The 27,163-nt window shown below is 43.3% G+C and overlaps 1 protein-coding gene and 1 long non-coding RNA gene across 2 annotated transcripts in view; one reads left to right on the forward strand and one right to left on the reverse strand.

The window, feature by feature from the left end:
• The first annotated feature begins 15,385 nt into the window (after positions 1-15,385).
• On the forward strand, positions 15,386-27,090 carry LOC146350425 (uncharacterized). Its single transcript, XR_014789277.1, has 2 exons — positions 15,386-15,684; positions 25,387-27,090. It is a non-coding gene; the product is annotated as an uncharacterized LOC146350425 (long non-coding RNA).
• ENOX1 (ecto-NOX disulfide-thiol exchanger 1) overlaps positions 22,778-27,163 on the reverse strand; it is a 191,282-nt gene continuing 186,896 nt past the window's right edge. The window contains exons 13-14 of the mRNA XM_084844936.1: positions 26,675-26,760; positions 22,778-22,926 (exon numbers count right to left, since the gene is read on the reverse strand). Of these exons, the coding sequence (XP_084701062.1) occupies positions 22,795-22,926; positions 26,675-26,760 (218 nt within the window). The 3' untranslated portion in view covers positions 22,778-22,794. The remainder of the gene's footprint in view (positions 22,927-26,674; positions 26,761-27,163) is intronic.

Below are 27,163 nucleotides of genomic sequence, written 5' to 3' on the forward strand. Positions count from 1 at the left end.
CATTCTCAGCTTTAGCCTTCCTGACGCCATCCCTGCAATTCTGTGCTATCTGCCTGTACTCTTCCTTTGTTACTTGGCCTTCTTTCCACTTCCTATATGTGTCCTTTTTTGTTTTCAGGTCATCCCTAAGCTTTTTGTGAAGCCACATTGGCTTCTTCTGTTGTCTTCCACCTTTTCTTCTTGTTGGAATTGCTTGTGATTGTGCCTTGAGAATTTCCTTTTTTAAAAGCTCCCACCCATCTCGGACTCCTTTTCTCGCTAGCATCACTTGTCATGGGACCTTACTGATCATTGGTCTGAGTTTATGAAAATCAGCTTTCCTAAAATCCAGGGTACGCGTTTGACTACACTCGGCTTTTGCTTCCCTTAGAACCAAGAACTCCAGTACAACATGGTCGCTTTCCCCCAGAGTTCCTGTAACTGCTACTTTATCCACTAAGTCATCTCTGTTGGTTAGGATCAAGTCAAGGACAGCCGATCCTCTAGTTCCTTCCTCTACTTTCTGTAGGAGGAAGTTATCCACCACACAAGTCAGGAATTTCCTGGAGGGGCCATGTTTTGCAGAATTTGTCTCCCAACAAATATCGGGGAAATTGAAATCCCCCATTACTACTACATCATGCTTCCTTAAAACATTGGCTATTTGCTTTTCAAAAGTTTCATCCTTGTCTTCTCCTTGATTGGGTGGCCAGTAGTAGACTCCGACCACCAGGTTCCTTTTATTCTTTGCTCCATTTATTCCAACCCAGATGCTCTCGATGGGGCTACCAAGCTCCTCCTCCTGTATTTCTGTGCAGAGATATGTATTTTTCACATGCAGTGCAACCCCACCTCCCTTTCTGTTCCTCCTGTTCTTTTTGAACAAGTTATATCCTTCAATTGCTGTATTCCAGTCATGAGAGTCATCCCACCAAGTCTCAGTTATACCTATCAGGTCATAATTTCCCTCTTGTATTAAGAGTTCAAGTTCGTTCTGTTTGTTTCCCATACTCTGGGCATTAGTATATAGACATCGAAGACCATGTGCTTCATAGTCTGGCTTTCTTCCTACATGTGTCTGAAGACTATTACTGGGCGTTATCAGAGCTGTTCTCTCCATTGCAGTGCATGCGCCTATGTCCATTGTTACCCCCAACATTACATCTCCCTTCCCCGTAGGATTCAGTTTAAAGCCCTCCTGATGAAGTTCTTCATGCTGTGGCCAAACACATTCTTCCCATCCTTTGTGAGGTGCAACCCATCCCTAGCCAACAGCCCATCTTCCAGGAAGTATAGCCCGTGGTCCCAGAATCCAAATCTCTCTCGTCGGCACCACCTTCGTAGCCAGTCATTCACCCAGAGTATTTTTCGTTCCCTTTCTGTCCCTCTTCTAACTACTGGAAGGATGGATGAGAAAACTATCTGGGCCCCAAAGTTCTTGAGTTTCCTTCCCAAAGCTTCAAAGTCTGATGTGATCTCTTCGTAGCTCCGCTTGGCGGTATCATTTGTTCCCACATGGATGAGAAGAAAGGGATACCTGTCAGTGGGCTTTATGAGTGCAGGCAACCTTTCAGTCACGTCTCTAATCTGTCCTCCCGGGAGACAACATACCTGGTTGCAGATGGAAAGGAGATGCCTGGGAAAGGACTAATGCTCCAGAGGCAAGCAATGAAACATTACTGATGGAGAGCAAGAATAAAAAGCTTCTGGGGGTACAAAATGGATTAATATGTTGGCATACTTTTAAGGACAAGCACATTCAGTCTTTGGATGGAGAAAATGATTACAAACTTTTGAAATGTCAAAATAGTTTATATGTATTGGAAATATATAGTTGTAAAAATAAAATCTGTTAAAGGATCAGTTGGGCATCAGAGGCATAACAACAGAAGTTGAAAGGACCTTTCTGTGCTTCAGAATCATAAAGTTGGAATGGAATCCAAGTACAAGTTCTTGCTAAAGGCAGGAAACTCCATATATTAAATCACATCCATATTACTTTCAACCTCTTGATAGAGCAGGATATATAATTTGGATTATGGTAGGCCACATCACATTCTAGTCCCCACTCTCTCCCCGCACCCTTTTTCCAACCCACAGTTTTCTCGGTTTGCCGGCACTGATCCAGCCCCATCTCTGGTCTGATACTTTAGAAGAAGAAATTTTCTCTAAATAAGTATATAAAAGGTTTGCATGTTGAGAAACACAATAGGAATACGTGATGAACCATTGGAGAGACTCTAATATCTGTGTGATAAGTTGACTTTCTGAGGTCACCTTGCAATCTAAGAACAATTGGAGTGGCATGGTTATTTAGGACTTTGTGTAGTTCTTGATTTCTGGAGTGCAATTAGCCCTTTAGCTATCCATACTGTCTTTCCAATGTTTTCATATACAAGTTTAAATAATTCCCTGCTTCATTAGCCAGGATGCGCATTCACATGATTAATGCTTCTTCCATGTTCAACATAAGCCAGGGATGGGTAACTTGTGACCCTCCAGATGTTTTGGCCCACAACTCCCTTCAACTCTAGCCAGGGATGCTGGGAGTTGTAGGCCAAAGCATCTGGCAGGCCACAAGCTGTCTCAGATAAGCAAGTCACACAATTTTTAACAAAAGGGGGGAGCAACTCTTGCTGGGAGCCATTTAAAGATGGAATTTTATTTGTTTTATTTTGGAGATTATTCTTTTTTATTATTGAAAGTCATTTAGGAAATGCCAGAAAGCAGGGAGGACAGAGGGCAAGCTTGCCAAAAGTAGAGAAGTTTAGATTATAGGACTTTCTAATATAAATAATACTCTGTCCCAAGAGAACTTCTAGAACTAGGATAATAGGTCAACATATAAATCCAGTTATGTTTGTTTGGAAAATACTTAGTTGTGTATATATTGCATAACTTGTGTTGACATTTCAGTTTACACAAAATGAAATGTACTGCACTCTTTTGTACTTTCTAAATAGTTCATAAGGAAGATAAGTATATTGAGCAAAAGCAACCTCAAAAAGAACTGGCACACTTCATGTTTACTACACAGCTGATGCTCACAGAACCCAAATTCAAATCCATCCCATACTGCTTCTGACCTATCACTAGCTGTAATTGCTCAGTGGAAGAGCAAAATGAGTTACTTCAGCGCACCATGTATACCATCCTATTTACCTAGGTTGCAATGGGATCCCAACAAATGGGGGAATTCCAGAAGGATGGAAAAGACTTGCAATCTGAAAATGCCTTCTTTGGTGTCATTTTATCTGAGCATATTCTGATTTATGAGACTTGTAGTTAGAAGGCGTTTGACACTGTTGGGTAGACCAGTTTAACTACACCCTATTAGAGACCTGGTTGTTCTTCTTACCCAGCATTTTCACAAGGGTCACTATGAACCATTCAGAATAATTATTTCATCAGCTCTGCTAAACTGGAATTGCCCACCATCCACAAACTTTAGCACTTCCTTAAGTCATAATTAAAACTGCCTGGCATTTCTAAGAGTAACTGTGCAGTCTCCCAAACTCCTGTGAGATCTCTGTCTCAAGACAAATTGGGCTGTACAACAGGACTGCAGGTAGGGGCTCAGATGGTTTCACACAGCAAGCTAGATCTCAGGGAGGAAGGGAGACCAGGGTAGAAATTATTTTCTTGGTGTTCTAGTTTGCTATGTGCCCAGAACTTTTGTATGGGGGAGCATTTCCATCATGTGAACACCCACCTGCGGTCTAAAGTGGTATAACTCAGATACAGTGAGGATCAGACGTCAGTGAATGCATCTTTAGCCATTTGGAGAAAAGTTCATGTCATCATGGGGTGGAAACCTCTCAGCTGCATGAGGTAACACATCCAAGAATCTTGACTTTAGCCTCAGGGCAAAAAAAGAGAGAAGTGTTGACACTCCTGCTTGACACTATTGTTTAACATGTATGATTTTTTCTGTCTCATCATATGCTCTTCCTTCCATTTGCCTCCAAACTTTCTATCTTAGATTCACTTTAGGAATAATGTAGGCCTTAAAGCATCTTTTTTTTAAGCCACTTTGTTTACCTGTGGAGAGGTTTAATGAACATACGGAACATGAACCTTGACTGCAGGAGGTGGGCTTGGATACAAGATGAGTGGCTTCCCGAGCAAACCATTAAGGCCATTTGATCTCTCACGCATCAGAGAATGCACTAAAATGAAGCAAGGTCAGACGTGCTCAGTCAGAAACGATTGTCAGTGACAGCCCTTTCATACAAATAAATGTGTGCTTTGGGGTGGAGTACAGCTTTGCCATTCAGATTAGGAAGAACATTTTGCTATGGGCCTAATCCAAAGAGACATGGAGGCTGGTAGGAACTAAACCAAGATGCAGCAGATGTGTCTGGGCTGGACAATAGGTTACAAATGTTTTCTTCATAAGAAAGAGGGAGAAAAAATAACAAATTCATATCAACACCCTCAACCAGCGAGGTAGACAGAGAGTTCATATAGCTCATGACTAAGGATGGAAGTAGATGCTGTGAGAGATATGGAGTCACTACCATTTTCATTTCTTCTTCACAACAGTATAACTGAACACAATGCATGATGACATGTTGGCATCAGAGACAGGACAAGGCACAGCATGATGACATGACATGCGTTGTGTTCAACTAGAATTTAGCTGTATGAGGAAGAGCAGGGGGAGGAGACAGTAAGCAGTGTGAGCTCTGTGCCTCTCATACTGCCTTCTTCTTCTGCCCTTAAGGGTGTGAAGTGGGAACTCAGATGGCCGTATCTCATTGTGGCGTTCGTGCCTATTCCCAGTGAGAATTCCCATCTCTAAAGCCTTTCTTACCCCAGCAGCAAACACCTTCTCAGGCACACTCGGTTTTGCTCCCTCCAGGACCTTTAGGCTCAGGCCCAACCCTTTTTACCCTGTCCTCGAGCTGTGAGGACACACAGACTTTAACCTTGTAATGTTCCCTTTATTACCTCCCTCTTAGGTAGCCAAGAGCAGAAGGCGTAGGATTTTATAAACAAAGAAAGGTTTATTAATTACAGCATTAAGTTGTAGAACAGTAAATAAGTAACTCTTAATGCCTCTATCAATGAAAGTTCTCTCACAGACAATACTCCAGATCATACTCTCAATCATCTCATAATTACCACAGACCTCTCCCTCTCCCTGCCCCCCTAAAAATCCTATCTCTGATCCATACCACTTTCATCTAGTCCCTACCCTATCCCATCCCTTTTACAACCCTTATCTCAGTCTGGGTCACTTAAGCACAGCACTCTGTTTATATAGTGCACACACAGACTTCACCCCGGCCCCTTCACTATCTCAGCAAATATGCAACTCCACCATTCTTGCTGTCACTCATCTCCCTCTCACAGCAGAGATACTCACCCTAAACGCAGAGATGTAACAGGAATACGCAACCATAACCACAGGTTCATTATATGCATACATGTAACATCACACTCACCTCAACCACAGATTCACTAGGTGGCTGCTGCTTTAGGCAAGGCACTCAGTCCTTAAGGAAATTCACCTGGCACCCACTCTTCTGTCCTCCTAGCAGCAAGTTAGAGCATTTTATTTAGTCAAGCATTTGGGAAGGGAGGAATATGAAATCTATTAGGTTGATGATTTGTTGCTGTTTTACTTGGTATTTGTGTGAGCTCTAACCAAATACAATGAAGATAGAGCAAGGTAACATCACAATCATCTCTTGGTATTGTTGGCTACTAAGATGAAATTACAAAGTGTTATGTCAGAACTTCTTTCCTGAATGGGCAACTGAAGAGTTAGCAATCATTAGCCAAGCTGATCAGGAGCCTGATATGTCTCTAAGGCCTAGTTCTCAATGAGGTAGTAAACTTGTATCTGGGTTATACCAGTTCAGACTGCAGGTGGGGGAAATCACATGATTACAGGCTCCTCCATAGGAAAAACTATCCCTCCCTATAGAAAACTAGATGTTAGGGAGGATGGTTCTAGTGTAGCCTTCTTCCTGTCATGCTAGTTTTTAATTATGTGGTCAGAATGTTTTTATATGGAGCATTTCAAGTCCTATGAGCCTCCAGCTGCAGTTGGAAGTGGTACAGCTCAGATACAGGCCTGCCATCTCAGTGAAAGCTAGACCTTAGATGCTCACTGCCCCTAGTGGGGTGTGTCATTTTTCTGCTGCCACTAGCAGGGAGGGGAACCTTTTCCTACTCATAAGCAAGCAGGAGTGAATCACTGAGCAGGATTTTCAGATAGCATTCCAAATACCAAACCTCTGCATGTCTGCTCAGAAGTAAGTTAGCAGCTTCCTCACCAGGCTTGGCCCCCTCTCCCTGGCAGGGAAAAGCTCTTATCTCCAGTCAGCAGCTGACTGAAGATAAGAGCTTTTCTCTGCTAAACCCTATGAAAGGCAGCCTTTTTCAGTGCTCAGCAGGGGAAAGCTCTTATCTCTGATCAGCAGTTGATGGGAGTTAAGGGGATTTCCCTGCTGGGAGAGGGGGAGGGCCTGGGGAAGAAGTTGGCAGGCAGATTAACTGGGCTGAGGGGAAAAGTGGGGTGGGGTGCTGCTGGCTTCATGGGCTGCACTAGGGGCGGCTGAGGGGTGCATGCGATTTGTGCATCCCTGAGCTATAGCACTGATTAGTTATAGCACCGGGAGGGGTGTGAAGAAATAGCATGTATATAACTGCTGTTGTTCAGCAATGTTTACTTTGTGTGGCCCCTGTGAAACTATAATCTGTCTGTGTAGGTTGGAAGCCTAGCTTTGTTAATGTTGCTTGGTGACATATTCTGAAAGAGGAGAGCGAGATTATCATTTTTACTGTTTATGGATGGGGCCTGGATCACATTAATTCAATTCTGATTGGTCTGGGGTTCTAGCTAGGTGGAAAAGAGCAGTTGGGAAATGACAGCTGACAGTAAGAAGTTGACAGTTAGTACTTGAATGGGAGACTGCCTGGGAATCAGGCTTCCTGAACTGAGCAGGGGGTTGGACTCGATGGTCTTGTAGGCCCCTTCCAACCCTATGATTCTATGAGTTAAGGATTCAGTTAGTCAATGGGTGATCAGTCTGTGAGGGGGAAAGTCTGTTGGTTGGTGTGCGTTATGTGACAGAAGGACTAGGAGAAGACTGAGGAGAAAGTAGATAGCTGAGGCCTACATATTAAACTGTTCCTTCTGTGTGATAACCTTACATGACTGGTGAAGATCAGGAGTAGGGAGCAGGTGGCTGTGTTATGCCAAGAGACCACCCTAAGATCGTACCAGAAGAAGGTTACACAAGGAGGCATTAAAACCCAGATTTAAAACTCTAAGCCTCTTATACCAAGCTACTAGGAGGTTTTGAAATATTCTGAAAGAATTGGTGGTAGCGGAAAAGAGTCAGCTTGTGAAACTCTGAGTTATACTGTCAGGGAGTTCTGTACGCACCGAAATATAAGCAATTTACTAGAAAAATAAGAAACCCCATAAGTGAGATTGCTTGGTGAAGATGTTTCCCCATAAGGGGCAAGATGGGTATTTGGGCTTACCCGAGATAACGGTTCTTAGATTGACTGAGTTCAGACAACACAATAACCCACACTCAAGGGTTGAGTATGGGTTGAGTGTGGGTTATTGCTGAACCATGGGTTGTTGCTAAAACATGGGTTGTGTTGTCCAAACCCAGCAACACTAACAAACCATGGTTTCTTAACCACAAACAACCCATTAAGAGAACCCCTGGTTTGTTGTTGTGTTGTGAACTGTAGGTTGTTCATGGTTAACAAATCATGGTTTATTATCATGGCTGGGTTCAGACAACACGATAATCCATGTTTCAACAACAACCCATATTTCAATGACAACCCACACTCAACCCTTGAGTATGAGTTATTGTGTTGTCTGAACTCAGCCATTGTTACATGCTCTCTCCACTTCCACAAGTGGTGAGAGATTCCAGAGGCGGCGCTGCAAGGTTTAGTTTCCTTTAGATGAGGGAGCACTGGAAATTTTATAACATTTCTTTAGCAGAGCATAGCTGAGGCTGATAAAAAAAAAAGAAAAAAGAATGCCATTTTAGGTTGCACTGGCACTAACAGAAGCCTAGTGTCCAAATCATGAAATAATAGTTACACTCTATTCTGTGCTGAGCAAGCTACATCTGATGTACTGTGTCCAATTCTGGGTGCAGCATTTTAAGAATGGGAAAACAGGAAGGTGAGGGGATTGGAAACGAAGTACTATGAAGAACGGTTGAAAGAGCGGGGTATGTTTAGCCTGGAGAAGAAAAGATTAAGGGGAGACATGATAGTGGTCTTCTAATATCTGAAAGGCTGTCATATAGCAGATGTGTTCTCCGTTGTTCTAAAGGGCAGGGCTAGGACAAATGGGTGGAAACTTCAGGGAAGCAGATTTTGGCTAAACATTAGAAATTTCCTAAAAATAAGAGCTGTTTGGCAGTGGAACAGTCTTCCTCAGGAGGTGGTGGGTTCTCCTTTGCTGGAGGTATTTAAATAGAATCTGGATGGCTGTCTGTCAGGGATGCTGTAGCTGTATCCTGCATTGTAGATCCTGCACTGAGCAGGGCTAGATGATTTCCAAGGTCCCTTCCCATTCTAAAATACTATGAGTGAGTCCATGATTCTAGGAAGCAAGTTCATGCTAAGTGGACAGTATAGCCACAAAAATCCTGCATCAAGTCCTCAAAGAGAGAAATCATGCCTCAAGGATGCTTCAGCTTCAAGACCATTCATAACTCCACTCCCTTCAAATTGTAAGCTGCACTCTATCACACACACAACTGCAAAGCACTCGCCAAACCCCACCATTCCAAGTGAGTTACCCATTCATGAAGCCACCCACAGGCATTAAGAAATATTATATTATTCTTTCATCAAGTCCCTGACCACTCATTCACAGTGATCAAACCTGCCAAACTAACAATATTTATACATCTTCTAGCATCCTATCCCCTATGAGGGTCTTTTCCAGATCAGGCAAGAGGAATTGTGTTTCCTCATTGCCAGCTGTTATGAATACTGAAATGTAAATACTTTCTGGACATGAACAATGTGGAAGACCACACATCTCAGTGCAAATGAGGTTTTGGTTACCCTTTGATAGAGCCAGAATAGCCTTCTCCCCTGAAGCCTGATCAATATTATACCCATTTGTTTGTACTTTATGATACACAAAGAATTAAAACACACACACCAGCCACCTTTAAATGGAGGAATTTATGACTGCCAGTGCCAGGTCTTTTGCATCTGAAGACAGTCTAACTGATCGCTTACAGGATTCTTGTAATCCTAATTAAGTCAGGAGGCCTCTGTGCCTCAGGATATCTATGTCCTTGCCAAGTAGTTACAATCACTCAGAACAGCTGTTTTGGTTCTGCAAATGAGGAGGAATGGGAGTCTGATGCTCAGGTGACACATGCAAAGTACTGTGAAAGAAGCAAGAAGAGTTTCAGTAAGACTCATGACATTTTTCAGAAGGATTCTGCACATCTGTATATGGGGCTCCTAGACAGGGGTGGACGAATCTGTCAGTTTCACTTTCTCCCAATTCACTTTTCTAAATTCTCAAGTTCTTTCCATCCTGTTTTTTGGGCGGAAAAAACACTTCAAATTTTGGTATGGTCTTATAAAAAAAATGAACCGAATGAGATTTTCACCCATCCATAAGCACCAGGGAAAGAAATGAATGCTGTGCTGTGGGAATCAACTGCCTCACACCAGTGCAAGAAGTTACACTGGGAATCTGGACCTGCTGAAGAAACTCTCCCCACAGTGGATAAAGTTGGTGAGACTAGAATTGCTATACGCTTTCAACTAAAGATAAATTTTTGAGGAGCATTTTGTGGGAGAAGTATCCAAAGAATTTTGAAGGGAAACAACAACAAGCTTCAGCAAAACTCTGAAGAGTTTCTTTCGGCACCTTTAAAATTAACAGGTTTATTGTGGCCTATGGCTTCAAGGACTAGAGCTCGATTTCACTGCTGTTTTGTTGTAACAAGCTAACATGGCTACCCTTCTGAAATGTGTTGACATGTCTAAGGACATTTCTCAAGGAGATTCTGCATGTTCTTAACCCAGTGAGCCCCATGATTCCCTGGTCAAAGAAGGGGGAACTCAACCTGTTTTTGATGTGGTTGCACTCCCCCTGAAAGATCAGGTTTCCCATTTCAGAGTACTCCTTGCAACAGCACTGTCACTTGAGTGCAGGTGTCCTCGAAGGCACAGAGTGCTTTTTACCAGCTTAGACTGGAATGCCAGCTGCAACCTCTTTTGGACAAGATAGTCTAGCAACAGTGATCCATATTTTGTAATGCACTGTATGTGGGGCTGTCTTGAAAATGATTCAGAAGTCTCAGTTAGTTCAAAATACAGCAGCAAGACTTTTAAGCAGGATTAAGCTGGGATATCATACTGCCCTTATTCAAATCTATGGTGCAACCACCCTTGGAATACTGTGTGCTGTTCTGGTCACCGCACCTAATAAAAGACATTGTAGAGCTGAGAAAATGTGCAGGAAAGGGCAACTAAAATGATCAAGGGGCTGGAGCATCTCCCCTACGAGGGAAGGTTACAACAGCTGGAATTGCTTAACTTGGAAAAAAGGTGAGTAAAGGGAGACATGATAGAGGTGTACAAAATTATGCATGATGTGAAGAATGTGGATAGGGAGACATTTTTCTCTCACATAATACTAGAACCCGGGCTTGTCCCATGAAGCTGATTCATGGGAGATTCAGGACACATAAAAGAAAGTACTTCTTCACACAGCACATAGTCGAACTATGGAATTTGCTACCACAAGATGTAGTGATGGCCACCCATTTGGATGGCTTTAAAAGAGGGTTAGACAAATTCCAGGAGGAGAAGCCTATTAATGGTTAGTAGTCCTGACTGCTATATGCTACCTCCAGTATCCGAGGCAGTATGCCTATGTACACCAGGTACTGGGGAAAATGGTGTGTGTGTGCACGCGTGTGTGTGTGTGCACGCGCGCTGTTGTGCTCATGCCCTGCTTGTGGGTTCCCGGTCGACAGCTGGTTGGCCACTGTGTGAACAGAACGTTGGAGTAGATGAACCCTTGGTTTGATCCACCATAGCTCTTCTTGTGTTCTTATGAATATATCTCACCAATTTTGAGAGATCTACATAGGTTACTGGACTACACTGGTTACTGGTTTGATGCCAAGCTCAATTCAAGATGCCCTCAATTCAAGATGACCCTTTAAAGCCCTTTATGGCTTGGGACCAGGTATTTTAAGGATCACCTTCTCTTATAGGAACCTGCCTGGGTATACAATTAACATATTCCACTGAAGCCTTTGTCAGAGTGCTACCACTATTAGAAAACCAGTAGGTGGGAACAAAGGCAAAGGCTTTTCCATATGTGGCACTCTAGTTATGGAACTCCCGCCCTATGGAAGTTTGTCTGGCACCAACTTTATTATGATTTAAGTACCAGGTATTTTAATAGAACAAATTAAGTTGTATTTTAATGCTGTTAAAAACTGCTGTTGATCTGTCTATAGTGCTGTTGAATTGTTATATTGATTGTTTTAATTGTGATGTCTTATTGATTTTATTATGCTGTTGTACTTTTATTGTTAGTTGACTTATAGTGTGAACCCCCTGAGATATATTTTATGAAGCATGGTATAGAAATACCTTAAACAAACAGAAAAATCGACATGTGGCTAGGAATGTGAGCTGGGAGGTCCCCAGTTCAAGTCTTACCTCAGCCAGGTAAGCCACTTCTCTCTCAGTGCCCAATCTGCAAGATAAAATACCGAGCTACCTTAGAAAGGTATTGTAAGGGTTACTCAGTAATTTATGTGAGGATCATTGTACACTTGAAATATACGCTGTAAGTATTATTGTTATTCTAAGATGAAAGACAAGAATTAAGACACAATTCCCCAATGCACCAAAAAACAGAGACACATGCACACTGATGTTCAGGCTTTATAATGATAGTTATTCTGATAAGCTGCTCACCTTAACTATTGAACCTCTCTGGCAGCTCTATAATTATTTAGACATGGTCTTCCTTCGTGTTCTGCCAGCATGGCACTTTAATGGTATTATTGTGCAAGAGGTCCCATTCTGCATTCCTCCATGTGGGTTGTGCCCTATGCGCTGGCCCTGCAATTCCTACAGCCTACTAATGGAGTTCAGCATAAAGGTCCACACAGGTGCCATATGGCTTTGAATCATGCATTTTCAGGCCCCTGGAAAGCTTTAAGAGAGAACATATAATGGTATCTGTAACAGAATGTCAGACTAGGGAGGTCTGGTTACAAATTCTCATTGATCTCTGTAGCAAACACAAGGCCCTTGTGTAAGGCCTCGTCAACACTGCAGAATTATTGTGAAGATAAAAATGGGATAATCCCACATACCACTAAAATTAATATAATTTTAACTATTAAATTATATTTAATATTTAATTATATTATCTGCACATGTCTCCACCTTAGCTTCCTTGGTCAGCCAGCTCTAGAAATCATGCATCTGGCACTATTTCCGTTTCTTTCTCCCCACTTCCTGTCTCCTGTCCTCCATTTTTCCTCTTCACTTTAGCCATTGTTTAGGATTGATAATACTCTGAAAAGTTATTTGCCAGAGCTTACCTTTCATACTTTAAAAAGGTTGCTTACAAAACTGCATTTCCAGACAATATGTAGACAGGAGACGTAAGAACATAGCACTAGAATGATGTCTTTGTGTCTGTGGACAAAATATAGCAGAAGATATAGTTCATTATGTTTTATGTTGTCCATTATATAAGGTTCCCAGAAAAAGACTCCTTAGGATCCTGATTTGTAGCAATGTGATGATCCAACTCTGAAAAGATCTGCTTTTTGTTGGCGGACTCAGACAACTATGTGTCTTCTGAAAAAATCTGTTAGATACATGTGCTTTCTGTTGCTGCTATCATGTTGGAGCAATCATCTTAAATAAGTGTAAATTAATTTGTCCCTCCTTGTTGATATCTTGTATTTGCACCACTGGATTTTTGTCAGTTTGTACTGACCTTTGGCTTTAAGCCAGGGGTGGGTAGCCTGTAGCCCTCCAGATGTTGTTGGACTGCAACTCCTATCACCCCCAGCATTGGCTATGCTGGCTGGGGTTGATGGGAATTGCAGTCCAACAACATCTGGGAGGTTGGTGGAAGGCCACACCCTGGTTTAAATAAATATGTGATTAACTGACTGCCATCACTTCCAGCTCAGTTAGATGATGCCTTCTGAAAGGTCATGGGGCAGATACAAAATAGGTTGGGTGATTAACTTAAATTGGTGGAGTTTTGAATTATAGAAGACTCTTGCCTGGTGAAAAACAAATATTTTAGTCACTTCAGACAGCTGATGTGGCCTATTTCAATGGACCAAGAGATTACAAAAGATCAAAGTTGTGTTGGCAGGAGTGCTACCCACACTCCCACAGGTATTCTTGGTCCTTTGAAAGGACAATCCTTTCTATGTCCATGGACATACCCCTTAGGGACATTCTACTAGGTATTCTGCATGGCACAATGATCTGGAAACAGGCCTCCCCACACCCGCTTGGAAGGAAGCAAGACACAGACTTTGCTGGATTTCAGTCATCTCTCGAGATTTGGCATTCTGGCGTTCCTTGTGTGAGGCAGGCAGGATGAGACTGCACAGGTTTTTATCTAACAGAAGGAAGTAGCTGCAATAACTGAGAAATGCAACCCTGTGATTCCAGCATCTATCTTGGAGACTACTGAGGCCATTGTCTGGCATCAGAACGAAAGCAACATGCATTGGGCTGAGTTCCCACCTTTCACATACGAGGAATCTGAATGTAAATCTACAGGGCAGGGACCTGGTAGCCTTTCATCTCTCAGGAGTTAAATAACCGTCAGCAAGTTGCCTTTCATCTTGCTGGGCTAATTCATGTTGTGCATTTGTATCAGCGTTTATGGGTTTCTCATAGTAATTGCTGGCTTCTCACTTTCTCTGGAAATTGTATGGGTGGCTATTTACATGTAAATTCGCCCTCCGTGGAACATTGTCATTATACATACTTGTATTGGGGATTTAAAAGTGCCCTGTGAGGAAAATTGGGGGTGGGGAGGCGAAATCCACAGCACTGCCCAGGACTGCCAATTTTCCGCGTTTTTGTGTGTGTGGTGGAGCCCCTTCTGTGCAAAATTGCATATATATATTTTTGGCGGTGGGAGGGAGGATCCCAAATTGGAGCAGATCCTTAGGGTGCTGTTCCACCCCAGCACGGAGGGGGATCCCGCTGGGAAGTGGGCCTTTAAGACCCTTTCTCCCACCAGGGAGAAAGGGTCTTAAAGGCCCACTTCCCAGCGGGATCCCCCTTCGTGTTGGGGTGGGGGGATACCCCAAGCCCCCCCCAACAGGGCATCTAGTCCCCCACACCACCTTCCTCCCCAAAATTGCAGCTCCCCCCAGCCCGGTGAAGGATCCTTTTCGAAGTTTGAGTTTTAAAGGACAAGCCTCGAGAAGGATTCTTCACCTGGGCTGGGGGGAGATGCAGTTTTGGGGCGGAGGGTGGTGTGTGTGTGTGGGGAGAAGGGTTGGATGCCTCAGTGGGGGAGACTTCGGATGTCCCCCCGCCCCGGAGGGAAGGGGGATCCTGCTGGGAACCGGGTGTTTCAGAGCGGGGGGCTTTCCTCCACCCCACTCTGAAACACCCGGTCCCCAGTGGGATCCGCCTTCGTGCCAGGGTGGGGGTCACCCAAGTGGGTCCCCGCAACAGGGGCATCCCCTCCCCACCCCCTTTCCATTTTTTAAAATGTCTTGTTTTCCATTCTTGTGCAAGACCGGAACAAAGCCATTAAAAAAATTGTTGCGCCCCGTCCCGCCCCTCCCCGCGCCTGGCACTCTCGCTTCCCCGGAAGGGACGGGGCGCTTTCCCAGCTCCCCCGCTGTCTCCGCCTTGCTTCTGGGCGCTGCCACTTTCGACAGCGCGGAGACGGCGATCGCTACGGGGCGGGATACCGGCTCTCCCCACCCTCACCCCTGCACGCTTGGGCAACATGCCGGGCTGCAAGCCCCCCCCCCCCGCAGTATCGGGAAACCTGGGGGGGATTAAAAGAGCCCCACTTTACATCCCCAGTGCAAGCCAGTGGAAGTGATCTCCACTGAGTTGCACTGGGGATCTGAAGGTACCCCTGGGGAAAAAATCCACCCCCCCCCCCGGGCTGTGAGGGTAGCACAGTCCGTGGTGGGGGGTTGGATTTTGGACCCCCGCCACCACTTTTCGGCTCTTTCTTTACTTCCCCAGTCCCAGTGTGTGAAACAAGGGGCTGGGCAAATAAAAAAGGGGGAGGCGGCACCCATCTGCATCGCGATCGGAGCCAGGAAGGGGGGCCTGCTGCCAGATCCCCTGGGATGCCGGCGGAGGATTGAGTGGGAGGGAAGGAAGGGGGCCGGAATAAGCTGCGCACAGTAGCTTCGCTTCCCGATGGCGGCACCGGGCACAGCGGCCTGTTCGTGAAATAAGCTACCGTGCGAAGCTTATTAGCCTCCGTGGCTTAAAGTGATGTGCGAACCCGCCCGCCGTGTGCCTGGACTACTTGGTGGGGGAGAACGTGAATGCTGCAGGTCTGCACGCCAGGTCAGAGGCGTCGGGGAACCAGAAACCCTGTTCGGGTCTTTTTTACCATGTATGTTATGAGACTTCCTGCTGGAAAACTGAGGGGGAGCATGAGGCTGTGCGTTCCTTGGGATCCCCGAGCAGGTAAAGTGTAAAACAACGAACACAAACGTGGGGAAGGGAACAGGAGGGAGGGGAAAAGAACAGAGCTAATGGCTGAGCAAAAGCGAAACCTTTGGCTGGAAAAGGACTCCTTTTTTAAAGTCTAGGTTTAGGGGAGGGTTTTCCCCCTAAGAACAACAGGGGCAAAAGAGGACCCCGGAAGAGCTTGTTCTTTACCACGCTTGCCATGTGCAAAGCTGGAAAGGAGATCTGGACTCCTGTCCTTCCTGCAGCTGGAGTTCTGTGTGCAAACCTTGGGTGGAGGCCCCTAACCTAATGCGTGCTGATGTGCTTACTGGTGGTGGTAGCAATGCTTTAGGCCCGCTGCTTCACCCTTGCCCGGGCTATGGCAGGCCAAACGCAAGGTGCACCCAGGACGACTCGATTGCTATAGAACAGCAGAGGAACTCGTCATAGAGGAAGGCTGTGATCCCAGATGTGGTGCCCACAGGCACCAGTGCTCTGCAGTCACCACCCGTGGCAACGCCTTGCCCTTCCTGAGGTTAAAAAAGAACACCCTCCACCATTTTTTAAATTTAAATTTGTTTTTAACTGGGAGGCTGGCATTTTAGAGAATGAAATGGCGGGTGGCTGCAGCCCAGTGCCTTGTTTTGAAGTGGCTCCAGCTGCCCAGAAAAAAAGAACAGGTCAAGATGTGGGGGAAACGCAGAGTAACCTGGGGGGCTAGGCGGGGTGGTGGGAAGTAAGGGGGAGTGTTTTTCCTGGGCTGTGTGTGTGTGTGTGTGTTGATTGGTGGGAGGGTTGTTCCCACCTCTGTCTTACACTCAGTTTCATGGCCATTCACTTGACTCTACTTTCTATGAAATAAGTGTCAGAGCACAAAACTGTGAGTTCAAAATAGTAGTTTTATGTTTTGGAGCTCAAACCCCACCTCTGCCTTGTACTTAGGTTACTTTTTTTTTTAGCCTCACCAGTTTGTTGGAAATGGGTCCTTTGTAATTGACAAGGGCCAACATAGCAACCATTTGGGACATGTGCAAGCTCCCTGGTAGCCATTTTGTGAGAGAACCCACCTGTCTCTCAAAATTTGAAATGTGCCCACCAGCCCCCAAAAGTAATGTGCGTATATTTAGAGTTCTCACACCTCTTTAAGTGTTGCGAGCAAAGCATTCCGTCTGTCAAAAGAGGATAGGCGCTGTATGCTACTGCTTACTTCCTCTTTGCTGCCTGTATAGGCTTTTGCTTTGCACAGGCTCAAAGGCAAGTGTAAAGCTTCCTGGAGTCAAGGTGCTTTACAGTAGTAGGACTTTCAGAAATCTTTTGACAAAGTCTCTCACCAAAAGTTCCTGAGTAAACTTAACAGTCCTGAAATAAGAGCACAGATCTTCTTGTGGATCAGTAAGTGGTTACAGAACACAAATCAGAGTAAGAATCAGATTTTGTTAACTCCATGCTGTCTGTGTTGCATGGATTGTCAGGTGTCTTTCATCCTGTTGTCTGGTCATTGACAGAATTTCATTTTTTTGTGCGAGAATTTCATTCATCTGCGAATGCACACTTCTGCTAATGTGCATGCTCATGCACATTTATTTATTTATTTATTACATTTCAAATCTGCCCGATAACCAGTCCCTGCCCCCAGTAAAAAATGATCCACAAGTCCATGGAATCCGCATGACCTGGAAAAAGTCCACTGTGCAATCCACTGGTTGGATTCATAGAAATCCAGACTTGGTTGAATCCGTTGTGGATTTCTCCAACATCTCTAGGTCCCCCAAGGATCTGTATTGGGACTGGTTCTTTTAAATTTCTTCATAAACAATTTGGTGATGGGGTGAGCAGTGAGGTGGCCACGTTTGCTGATGATACCAAATTATTCAGGGTGATAAAAACAAAAAGGGATTCCAAAGGTCCAAAAGTTTATCTTCAAACTGGGTGAATAAATGCTAAAATGGCAAATGTGGTTCGATGTTAGTAAGTATATTGATGCACATTGGGGTAAAAAAAATCCTAACTTCAGATGGGATCTGAGCTGGCTGTGACTAAACCAGAAAAGGGATTTTGGCACTAGGCTTGATGGCTCAATAAAAATGTTGACCCAGTGTGCAGCAGCTGTGAAAAAGGGGAATTCCATTTTGGGACTTGTTAGGAAAGGGATCAAAATTAAAATTGCCAATATTGTAATGCTTTTATACAAATCTGTGGTGTGACCACACTTGGAATACTGTGTGCAGTTCTGGTCATTGCACCTAAACAAGGATACTGTCATGCTAAAAAAGATGCAGAAATAGGACCAGCAAATGGTAAGTTGGAGCAACTCCCTTATGAAGAAAGATTACAATGTTTGGGGCTTTTGGCTTAGGAATGAAGGCAAGTAAGTTGGGGGGGCATGATAGAGGTCTATAAAATTATGCATGGTGTGAAGAAAGTGGATAGGGAGCTAATGTTATATAATGTTATGATATAATGTTGGGAGATTCAGGACAGATAAAAGGAAGTACTTCTTCGCACAGCACAGAGTGAATATTAGTTGCTGGGAAACAGCAGCAGGAGAGGCTGCCACACTCATATCCTGTTTGTGGGCTTCCTATGGGCATTTAGTTGGCCACTGTTAGAAGCAGGATGCTGGGAGAGATGGGCCTTTGGTCTAATTAATCAAGGAGGGCTTTTGCTATGTTCTTATGAAGTTCTTTCCCCTTCTTGGCAAACACCTAGTCTCCTATGTGTGTTTGTACACCATCGCTGGGAAAACAACTGAGTAAAAAAACCATGATGCACATATTTTCTGTATGATTGAACTGTAAATAATAATTAGCAAGCTCTTGATACTTACACTCAAATGATATGATGACAAAGTCATCATTTCCCTGCATTACAAATAGGAAGAAAGAACTTCAGTGTAGTCGGAACCTTTTGTTGGTGTCATGTGGTGCTTAGTAACAAAGCAGACTGTTAGCATCATTTACAGGATCCATCAAAGCTGTTCAGTCTCTATGCCAACAGAAATTCAATTTCTGTACCAAAGGGAGACAGTTCTATGCTCAATAAGTTATGAAGAGCCTTAGAAGTAATGCAAGTGATTTTGCATAATTTGCTCAATTTGTTCTTTACTCTGAATCCAGTATTTAGTTTTGCTACAGTGGGAATATTTTGGTTTACAGCAAATGTGATGGCAGAAAGAATATAGGTGGGCCCACAGTAGAACTGTTGTGGAACTAAGGGTACATCTGCGGGGTGGAGAATCAATGCAGAACAGCAGAACCTAAATAGCCTCATATGTTAAAAGTTATTTAATTACATTACATAGTAATGAAATAAAAATATACGAACCTAGGAAGCTGCTGTATACTGGGGTCAGACCATCTAGCCCAGTATTGTCAACACTGACTGGCAGCCACTCTCTGGAGTTTCTTTTTCCAGCCCTATGTGGAGATGTCAGGGACTGAACCTGGGACCTTCTACATGCAAAGCAGGTGCTGTACCACTGTGATATGGCCCTCCCTTCCAAAGCACAATGTTACCACTTTAAAAAAAGAAGTGCTTAGTAGCTTGTCAGTTATCACAGTGCCTTTGTGCAAATTGGCTAGGGCGCTAAATGTCTAGAACAGTGATGAATCAACAAACCTGCGAAGGAGTGTGCTTGACTATGAGTACCCCTGCTCCAATGCCCATAAACAGCATTGAGATGTGCACAACCCACCTGTTCTCTCCTCTCATAGGCCCAACTACAACCCTCATGATCCCTGGTGAAAAATGATGCCTTTGCAGCCAATGAGAGGCCATATTGAGTGTGTTCCTCTGAGTAGTCAGTGATAGGCTTCTACCTGGTCCTTCTTGCCCCTATCCAACAGGTGCACAGAGCCAGCACAGAAACACACATGCCCTGGCTGGTACATGCATCTGCCGTGACCATGTGACCATTTCCCAAAGTAAGGCTGCAACTAAGTTCATGTACTAGCTAGACAGCAACCCCACTGAACAGGGTGGAATCTATTTCCTCAGACTGCAGAGGCAATTCATCGCAGATGCAATATTTGAACCAGAAATGACATGATTGTACCCGATCCTTTTGGCCAATAGGCAATGCCAGCTTCTGTGTAGGCTTCTAAAAAAATCTGTATCATATGTTTTAAGTCTTGTTTTATAAACCGCTCAGAGAGCTCCAGCCATTGGGCAGAACAGAAATGTTATAAATAAATGGCACCCTCTCTCTTCAAGCTTGTTTTTCCCTTGCATTGAGAGCAATTTTCTGACATGGAGAGCAAGCAATATGGGGTGAACCATACATGTCACTTCATCAGATGTACATTTATGCATAATATATCAGGTAGCCATGGAGGAATGCTGAGGGCTGGTTTCTCAGTATTGTGGTCCATGAAATATTTGACACAAGGGCACTGGTGAAGTGAAAAGTTTCCTCTGGATTTTTGCAACGTGGAACTCACCCATTGCAGTAGTATTTCTCTCTCTCTCTTGCTCAGTCTCGGGTGGAAATAAATATATTTGAAAACGGGTACTTCCCATGGTTCCATGGCAATAGGAGTCCAATAAAACAGATATATGTGGCTACAGCAGATGGTAGAGTGAGGTGGGGGATACAAAATGTTTCTGGTACTCTTATACTGCATGGCACGTGTTCTGCAGATAAATAGACTTCAGCTTCCAAATTGCACATTGGAAAATAAAAATGAAAACACCCCACCCTCCCACTGGTTCTCAGCTGCCGTCTGGCTTCATTTAATCAAATATGTCTTATTGTGTAAAAGATTTCACTGCCTCTCATCACTGAAAGCAAGTCCCAACCCTTTGGTTATTAAAATAAGGAATACTGATCAGAGTCCAGCAGTGAGGCGGACATCACATTCAAGCATCTGTGAGGCAAAATTCCACTCCGCACAATTTTTCCCATACAGATACATTCTTTACCAAACTAGAAACACGCCGCTCTACTTGCATTATTCCAAAAAGGAATAAGGTGAGTGAATCGATGTAATTAGATATCAGAAGAAGCTGTTTTATATAATTTTAATATGGAAATCATGGAAATTATCATAGTATGTGGAAGGAATATATTATGGCATGAAGTTCTGTATTTATTTTACAGGGAAAGATGTGGCCAATGCGACATCCAGCCAACTTTGCATTCTGCAACTTTGTGGAGTAGGTCCATATTCTAGATCTGTAGTCTAGAGGCAGTAATCCAGGATGAACAAATATTTTAAGTGTGGCAGAAGCCGTCAGAACAAACATTCCAGAGTTTATCCTAAATCTCCAGAATATGTTTTTCAGGGCACCAAATGTGTATTCAAATCACCTCTGCTGCATTAGGTTGTTACAACTTTATTCACCCTTGAAATGATATATCTGTCTTCACCCTAGCCCAGAACTTTGAGGAACAGAACAAAAACACTTCTAATGAAGATTTTTGCTAAATGTGTTTCTAACTTTCAGGTGACCCCTAGTATATATAACATTGTCCTCTAAATCGAAGTCAGGCACTATTCAACAAGGTAACTTCCAGAACACACAATTTCTTATTCAGTTTGAAGCCTGTTTCTAGAAGGCTGTTCAAATACATTGTACTTTCAAAGCAACTTAAAAAATTGATCATTCTTATTTTAGTAGCACATTGAAGAGACAATATACATATCTCTATAGTCAACTCTCAGTAGACGAATTAAGGGTGCAATCTTATGCATGTTTAGACAGAAGAAAGTCCTACAACTCCCAGCATTCCCTAGCCAGCTGGCTGGAGAATGCTGGGAGTTGTAGGACTTTCTTCTGTCTAAACATGCATAGGATTATGCCCTAAAAGAACAATTATTTGATGGTGGTTTAGATATACCACATTTCATGGCAAAATGTGTACTTTGTATTGTCATCTTAAAGTTAAAAAAGAAATCTGGCTGATGGAAAAAAAATAAATTAGTTCATTTTGGCAAAAAAGGTAATCTGTATTTTAAAGGTTCCTATGGCAACAGTTTTTAGTCCCTGGATTCAGGCTAACATTACTTTTCTAGGCACCTCCTAGAACACAGCAGTTAGTATATGGCAGCCTTGCTCAACCTGGTGCCTTCCAGATGTTTTGAACTACAGTTCCCAGCATTCCTGACCATTGGCCATGTTGGCTGGGAGTGATGGGAGTAGAAGTCCAAAACATCTAGAGGGCACCAGGTTGGGAAGGCTGGTAGATGACAACAGGAAGAAGGGGATCTCTAGGTTTCAGAGTGGAAAAGAGACTATAGTGACAGGGTGACTTAGGGTTTATAAGAAGATGGGGGAGAATGGGATCAAAGAACAGCTTGCAAAAAAAACTCAATATGGAAGAAGTCCTATTTATTGAAAAAAATTAATATATTTGCTATAAAATCTGTAACAGTAATGCAATGGGATACTTATTTTTGGATGCATAACCCTGAATATTACATACCAACTACAATACAGTAACACTGCCTTCCTCTTTATTTACACATTTATGAAAATCGATATGCAATCCATGTTAAACGAACTAAGAATGGAGAATAGTTACATTAGAAAAATAATATTCTGGATAAAGCATTCTCAAGGAATTCAATCACATTTTTTCAGGCCTCTAGCAATAAGGCAAAAAGTCCCTGGTACAGCAGACAACTTAATTTACAAAATACAATAACTGTTGAGACACATTTTCAAGTTTGCTTTTGGTATACTTTCTCTCACTGTGAAATCACTTTTGTCTTCTTACTAAACAGAAAGACTCTCAGGAATGGAACTTGAGGAAGATCTACTACATATTACATATACATTGCAAGAGCTTAGTAACTGGGAATTCTTCCTATTTGCTCAGTGAGCTAAGTTCTGAAGGAGCATATTTTAAATAATGACATCATTATGATTGTAGTATCTTTCTTGAGTTTTCATAGGAAACAGATCTGTCACATTTCAGAAGGCAGTCCCCCCCCCGTTTTCTTTTTGGAACTGGCACACAACTACATTTCACAAGAGGACATCACAAATGCAACTAAAACCAGGCTTGGAGCATTCTGGAAATGAATATGCCAAACCTAATTGTCTCCCTTTAATACTTCGACTAGCCCCTGCCGTCATGCCCCATGAAGTTTTTTCTCCACACAGCTTCATTACAATCCACAGTCAAGTTGTTTTAATTCCTTCAAAGGCACAGAACTTCCACCTCTTCTCCAGCGTTGCTCCTACGCCAGAAAACTCTTGCTTAAACATGCGTGGAAGCCTCAGCAAAAGCATTTCTATTTCATTGGCAGAGATCTAGGAAAGGAGGAAAAAGAAAAACAGCAAAATATATTTCTGTGATCTCAGGCTTGGTGATCCTGGTAGTGGTGGCTTATTGTGTTCATTTGTGTAAAGCAGGTTGTTGAACCTCTTTCAGTCCGAGGACCAAATTCCATTAGGGAGAAGCTCTTTGGGGCCACATTCCAGGAGTGGGTTGTGCTGAAGGCAAAAGGAGCCTTCAAAAAACCCCGAACACCAGCATATTTTAGCTTGAAGGTCTTACTTCCTGTAACTAAGGGCCAAACGAAATGCTTTTATGATCACACATAGTAGCATTCCAATGGATATGGTTTACCTTTTTTTAACCCTCCTGCGGGGTGTGTGTGGAATTTTGGTATGAAAACTGGTTGGGTGGGGGGAGAAAGCTCCCTCCAATCCAAATTGGGGTCATGCACACATATTCTGAAGTAAATAAACCAATCATGCATAGCAGAGAAGAGATTAAAAGAATATTTTGTTTGTCCCCAGCTTTAGGACAGGCATTTCAATCTTTTGGAATGCGTGGGGGGGGGGGATGACAGCTCAAAGCTGTGGAACCACCAAATGATCAGTGGTCAGGGGAAGGGGGCATAGCCATTTGGGGATCCTGGAAAGCCAAATTTGGGCCATGGGGCCAAAGTTCTGCACCCCTGGTGTAAAGCCACTGCTGCTGCCATTTATGGATTTGTCTTGTGTTTCAACTGGAGATGTCAGCAAAGTCTTCTGAGCCAGGCTCAGAGAAGAGCTTCGAGGGTTCATAACAACCCTCTTCAAAGGAAAGGCAAGTGTCACAACCCCCATCCCTCACATGCCTCTTCAGTCAGATTAAAACAATTGCACTAGGTCTTGGGAAGGCCACAAATCCCAAAGGCCACGGTGCCTTCCCGTGAGTCAGAAAGAGGCAGATGTCCCTCCTTGCCTTCCCCTGTCAGAGGCTATAATGAAGGTCAGAAAAGGGAAGATGGGTACAATCCTTGGGGGAGGGTGGGCTAGTGAGGAAAGGATCTTCTGAGCCTCAGATTGACTTGAAAAACGATCTGAGTTCTTTCAAGTTCTTTTTTAAGGAACTTGGATTATTTCCAAGTCCATCTTCACCTTTCTTCCTACTGGTAGGTGGGAAGTTGATATAGTTAGAACAACTGCTGTTCAGCTGGCCCACAAAATAGGAAATATGGGACTTGGGTCTAAACAGTCATGCCTGTCATTTTGATTTTCTGTTTGTTTTCTGATGGCCACTAGTTATGCTTTAGTTATATTGTATATTTCTGTTTTTATATCATGGTTTGAGTCTTGTACACTGCCTGGATAGATGTTACGTATCAGGAGGCATAAAAATATTTTGAAATAAATAAAATAAACTACCGGGCTAAATACAGCATTGCACAAGTGGACCTGCTGGCACAATAGGAGTTTCCCTTCCCCTCCCCCACCAGCAGTCCCCCTCCATATACCCCAGATATGTTCTGCAAGGTCCCCCAAACTAATGGAATAGTTCTGGTGGGGCTGCAGGGGGAAAGGGAAATGGGCATCACCAGCAGTTTCTATTCCTCTGGCAGAAGGACACCAATGGATACAACCCACTGAATGTGCTCTGGGGTCTGTTACGATTCATATAGCACAATCAGTGCACGTTGTAGGTCGTTTCCCCAAGGAGACGGGGCACAGCTTGTCATCCATCAAGCTGAAGGCATTGTGGCCTTCCAGGTGCCTGACAATCCTGTCCCCTCCTTCAAAACCTCTGAGCATGGAAGATTCATCAAGCCACCACACATGGCTGGTGCAGGCCTATTACACCCTGGATGATGACAGCAAGGGAGACAACAGAAGGAGAGAAGGCAAGGGCATCAAAGGATGCATTGCAGAAAAATCAGATAGGTGTAGCTTTGTTTTGGTTGCAGAACGATATCTAAAGAATTTAGCCAACGGCTTCATAGAAAAGGTGAATTTTGAAAAGTGATGCCATATACATCATCCTTCCCCAACCTGGAACCTGCCAGATGCATTGTACTATAAACCCCATAATCTGGGGATGATGGGACTTGTAGTCAAACACATCTGTAGGGTGCTGGGTTGGGGAAGGCCGATATATGTATTCTGTGAATGAGTTTCGGGCATAAGGGGCAGCAAGACAGAATGCGTGGAGCAATTTAAGAGGAGACCTCTGGGCAGCTGAGAGTGGTAGAACTGGATCTATGGATATATCCAATCAGATTATTAAAGTACGTTATATAGCAGTCAACATCAAGCATATCTGGGAGCATCCACAGATTGGTGTTTAACTTTGGTTAATGTCTGTGAGACAAATTGCCTAACAATGGTAAAAGGGAGGGGGAGGGAAGATATTCCTACTGTCTGAACCCATAATGACTGTTCTAGCATTTTGTCTGCATTAGCCCGTGAAAAGCATCACTGACATATTTTTCTCATTTTTCCCCCCTTAAAACCCCTCACCCCCAGGAAGAACTTGTGACTGACGCTAGAAGAGAAAAGGGGAATCCCGAGGCAGTTCTGCATATTACCATCATGGATAAACTTGTATTACTCCGATGAATTCTCCCTGATTTCTAGCAAGATACAGTGTGACAATGTGATCATATTTATTACCTCTGATGTGGGGAAAGCCTATTCATTAACCTTCCTAGCACTGAATGCTTATCCTGGAGATTCCTACCAGGAGAACACTGTTCAAAAATATTAATGACACTGCTAGCTCTGTAGTGCTTAATGGTAGAGCCTCACTTTTTCTCTGGTTATGAAATATACATTTCCCCAGAACAGAAAGACACATTTTCTGGAAGAATCATTTGCAACACCAACCTCCATTGCAATGGCAACAAATAATGTAGGGAACATGTCTTGCATTAATCAGTGCATGAGCGAATAATTACAGGTGACTTAGATCCCTTCCGTGCAAAGCATGGGGAAATCTGCTCATGCTTGGAATCCGTAATATTAATTAGGCTGGTTGGAATCTGAGGGGAGTGGAATAGCAGATTCCCTGGTAACGTTTTGGGTATTCAACTTCTCAAGCTTCATTCTGTTTTAGCTAAGGGCAACAGCTGGCACGCGTTTTGTGATTCTTTTCATTCACACTGATTTTTATGCTTCTGTTCATTTACTTAAACAAATCTGGTGTTCTTGCCTACTCACATGAACTTCTACTACTTGGTTCTTATGTTGCTGGTAGTTTCAGGTCCTTCTGGTCCTGCAATGCTGGATAACCCTGTGACTGTGAGGATGGTTTTGGCCCATTCCAGCATTCTGTTAACAGTAACCACAGATCTTATCTGCCTTCATCTTAATTTGTGATAATGGGTGGCAGCAAAATGGGTGGGAGTGGGACAGACAGCTGCATGGGGGAGTTCTCTTTTTTCTTCAACATATAGTAGGGCTGATCCATATTCAGAGTCTAGGGACAAATTCAGCACTGAAACATGTTTTAAGAGCAGGTTACAGAAATGTTTGGTTGGATTTGTTTAGATGGATTGAATCCTCTCAATGGCACTCCTAGCCATCTATTTAAGGCTATCCATTAATGGGTTTGCTTTTACAGCAAAAAGCAGTAGAGAATGGGGCTTAATGCAACATTGTTTGCATTCTGTTAATAAAGATGTGATTGGATAGTCCTTTGATGATGGCTTAAGGTAGGATTTCTGCTTCCAGATTGTAACTCGTCTACAGAACCTATGAAGTCCTGTCCAGTCTTATACTTCTATAACCCCACAGCCAATAGTAATGAATTTACCCTGGAGTCCAGCTGCTGCATATAAGACCAAAGATATTCTATATTAGCTCCAAAAGGATGGACATGAAGAAATGTTGATACGATACCTGCATTAAAACAAACACACAAACATGAATGTTTCCTTAGGCAGAATAGAACATGCCAAAACAAAGGACCGCTTCTGTATGACACTGCCTGCTTTTCATCCAAAGTACACCTCATATATTTCTAAATTCAGCAAGAAGAGCGCATTTAAACACCCTAACTCATTTTCAAGAATGGCAGCAGCTTGTAACCAAGTGACCAAGATGAAGAGAGAGATTTTAAAACACAGACTTGCTGGAAGCATTTGTTTCGTCCCCCAATTTTATGCTTGATTTGCCAATAAAAAATTGTAGGCATTGGGATGATTAAAAACGTTGCTTTTTTCTCCTTCAGTGGCTCTTGTCATGAAAGTTTTGAACATCGACTGCATCTAAAATTGCACTGCCTCGAATTTTCCTAATAATT

The sequence above is a fragment of the Heloderma suspectum genome, chromosome 3 (assembly GCF_057233095.1).
Source record: "Heloderma suspectum isolate Gila_16-S chromosome 3, 16-S_ref, whole genome shotgun sequence".
NCBI classification, from domain to species: domain Eukaryota; kingdom Metazoa; phylum Chordata; class Lepidosauria; order Squamata; family Helodermatidae; genus Heloderma; species Heloderma suspectum.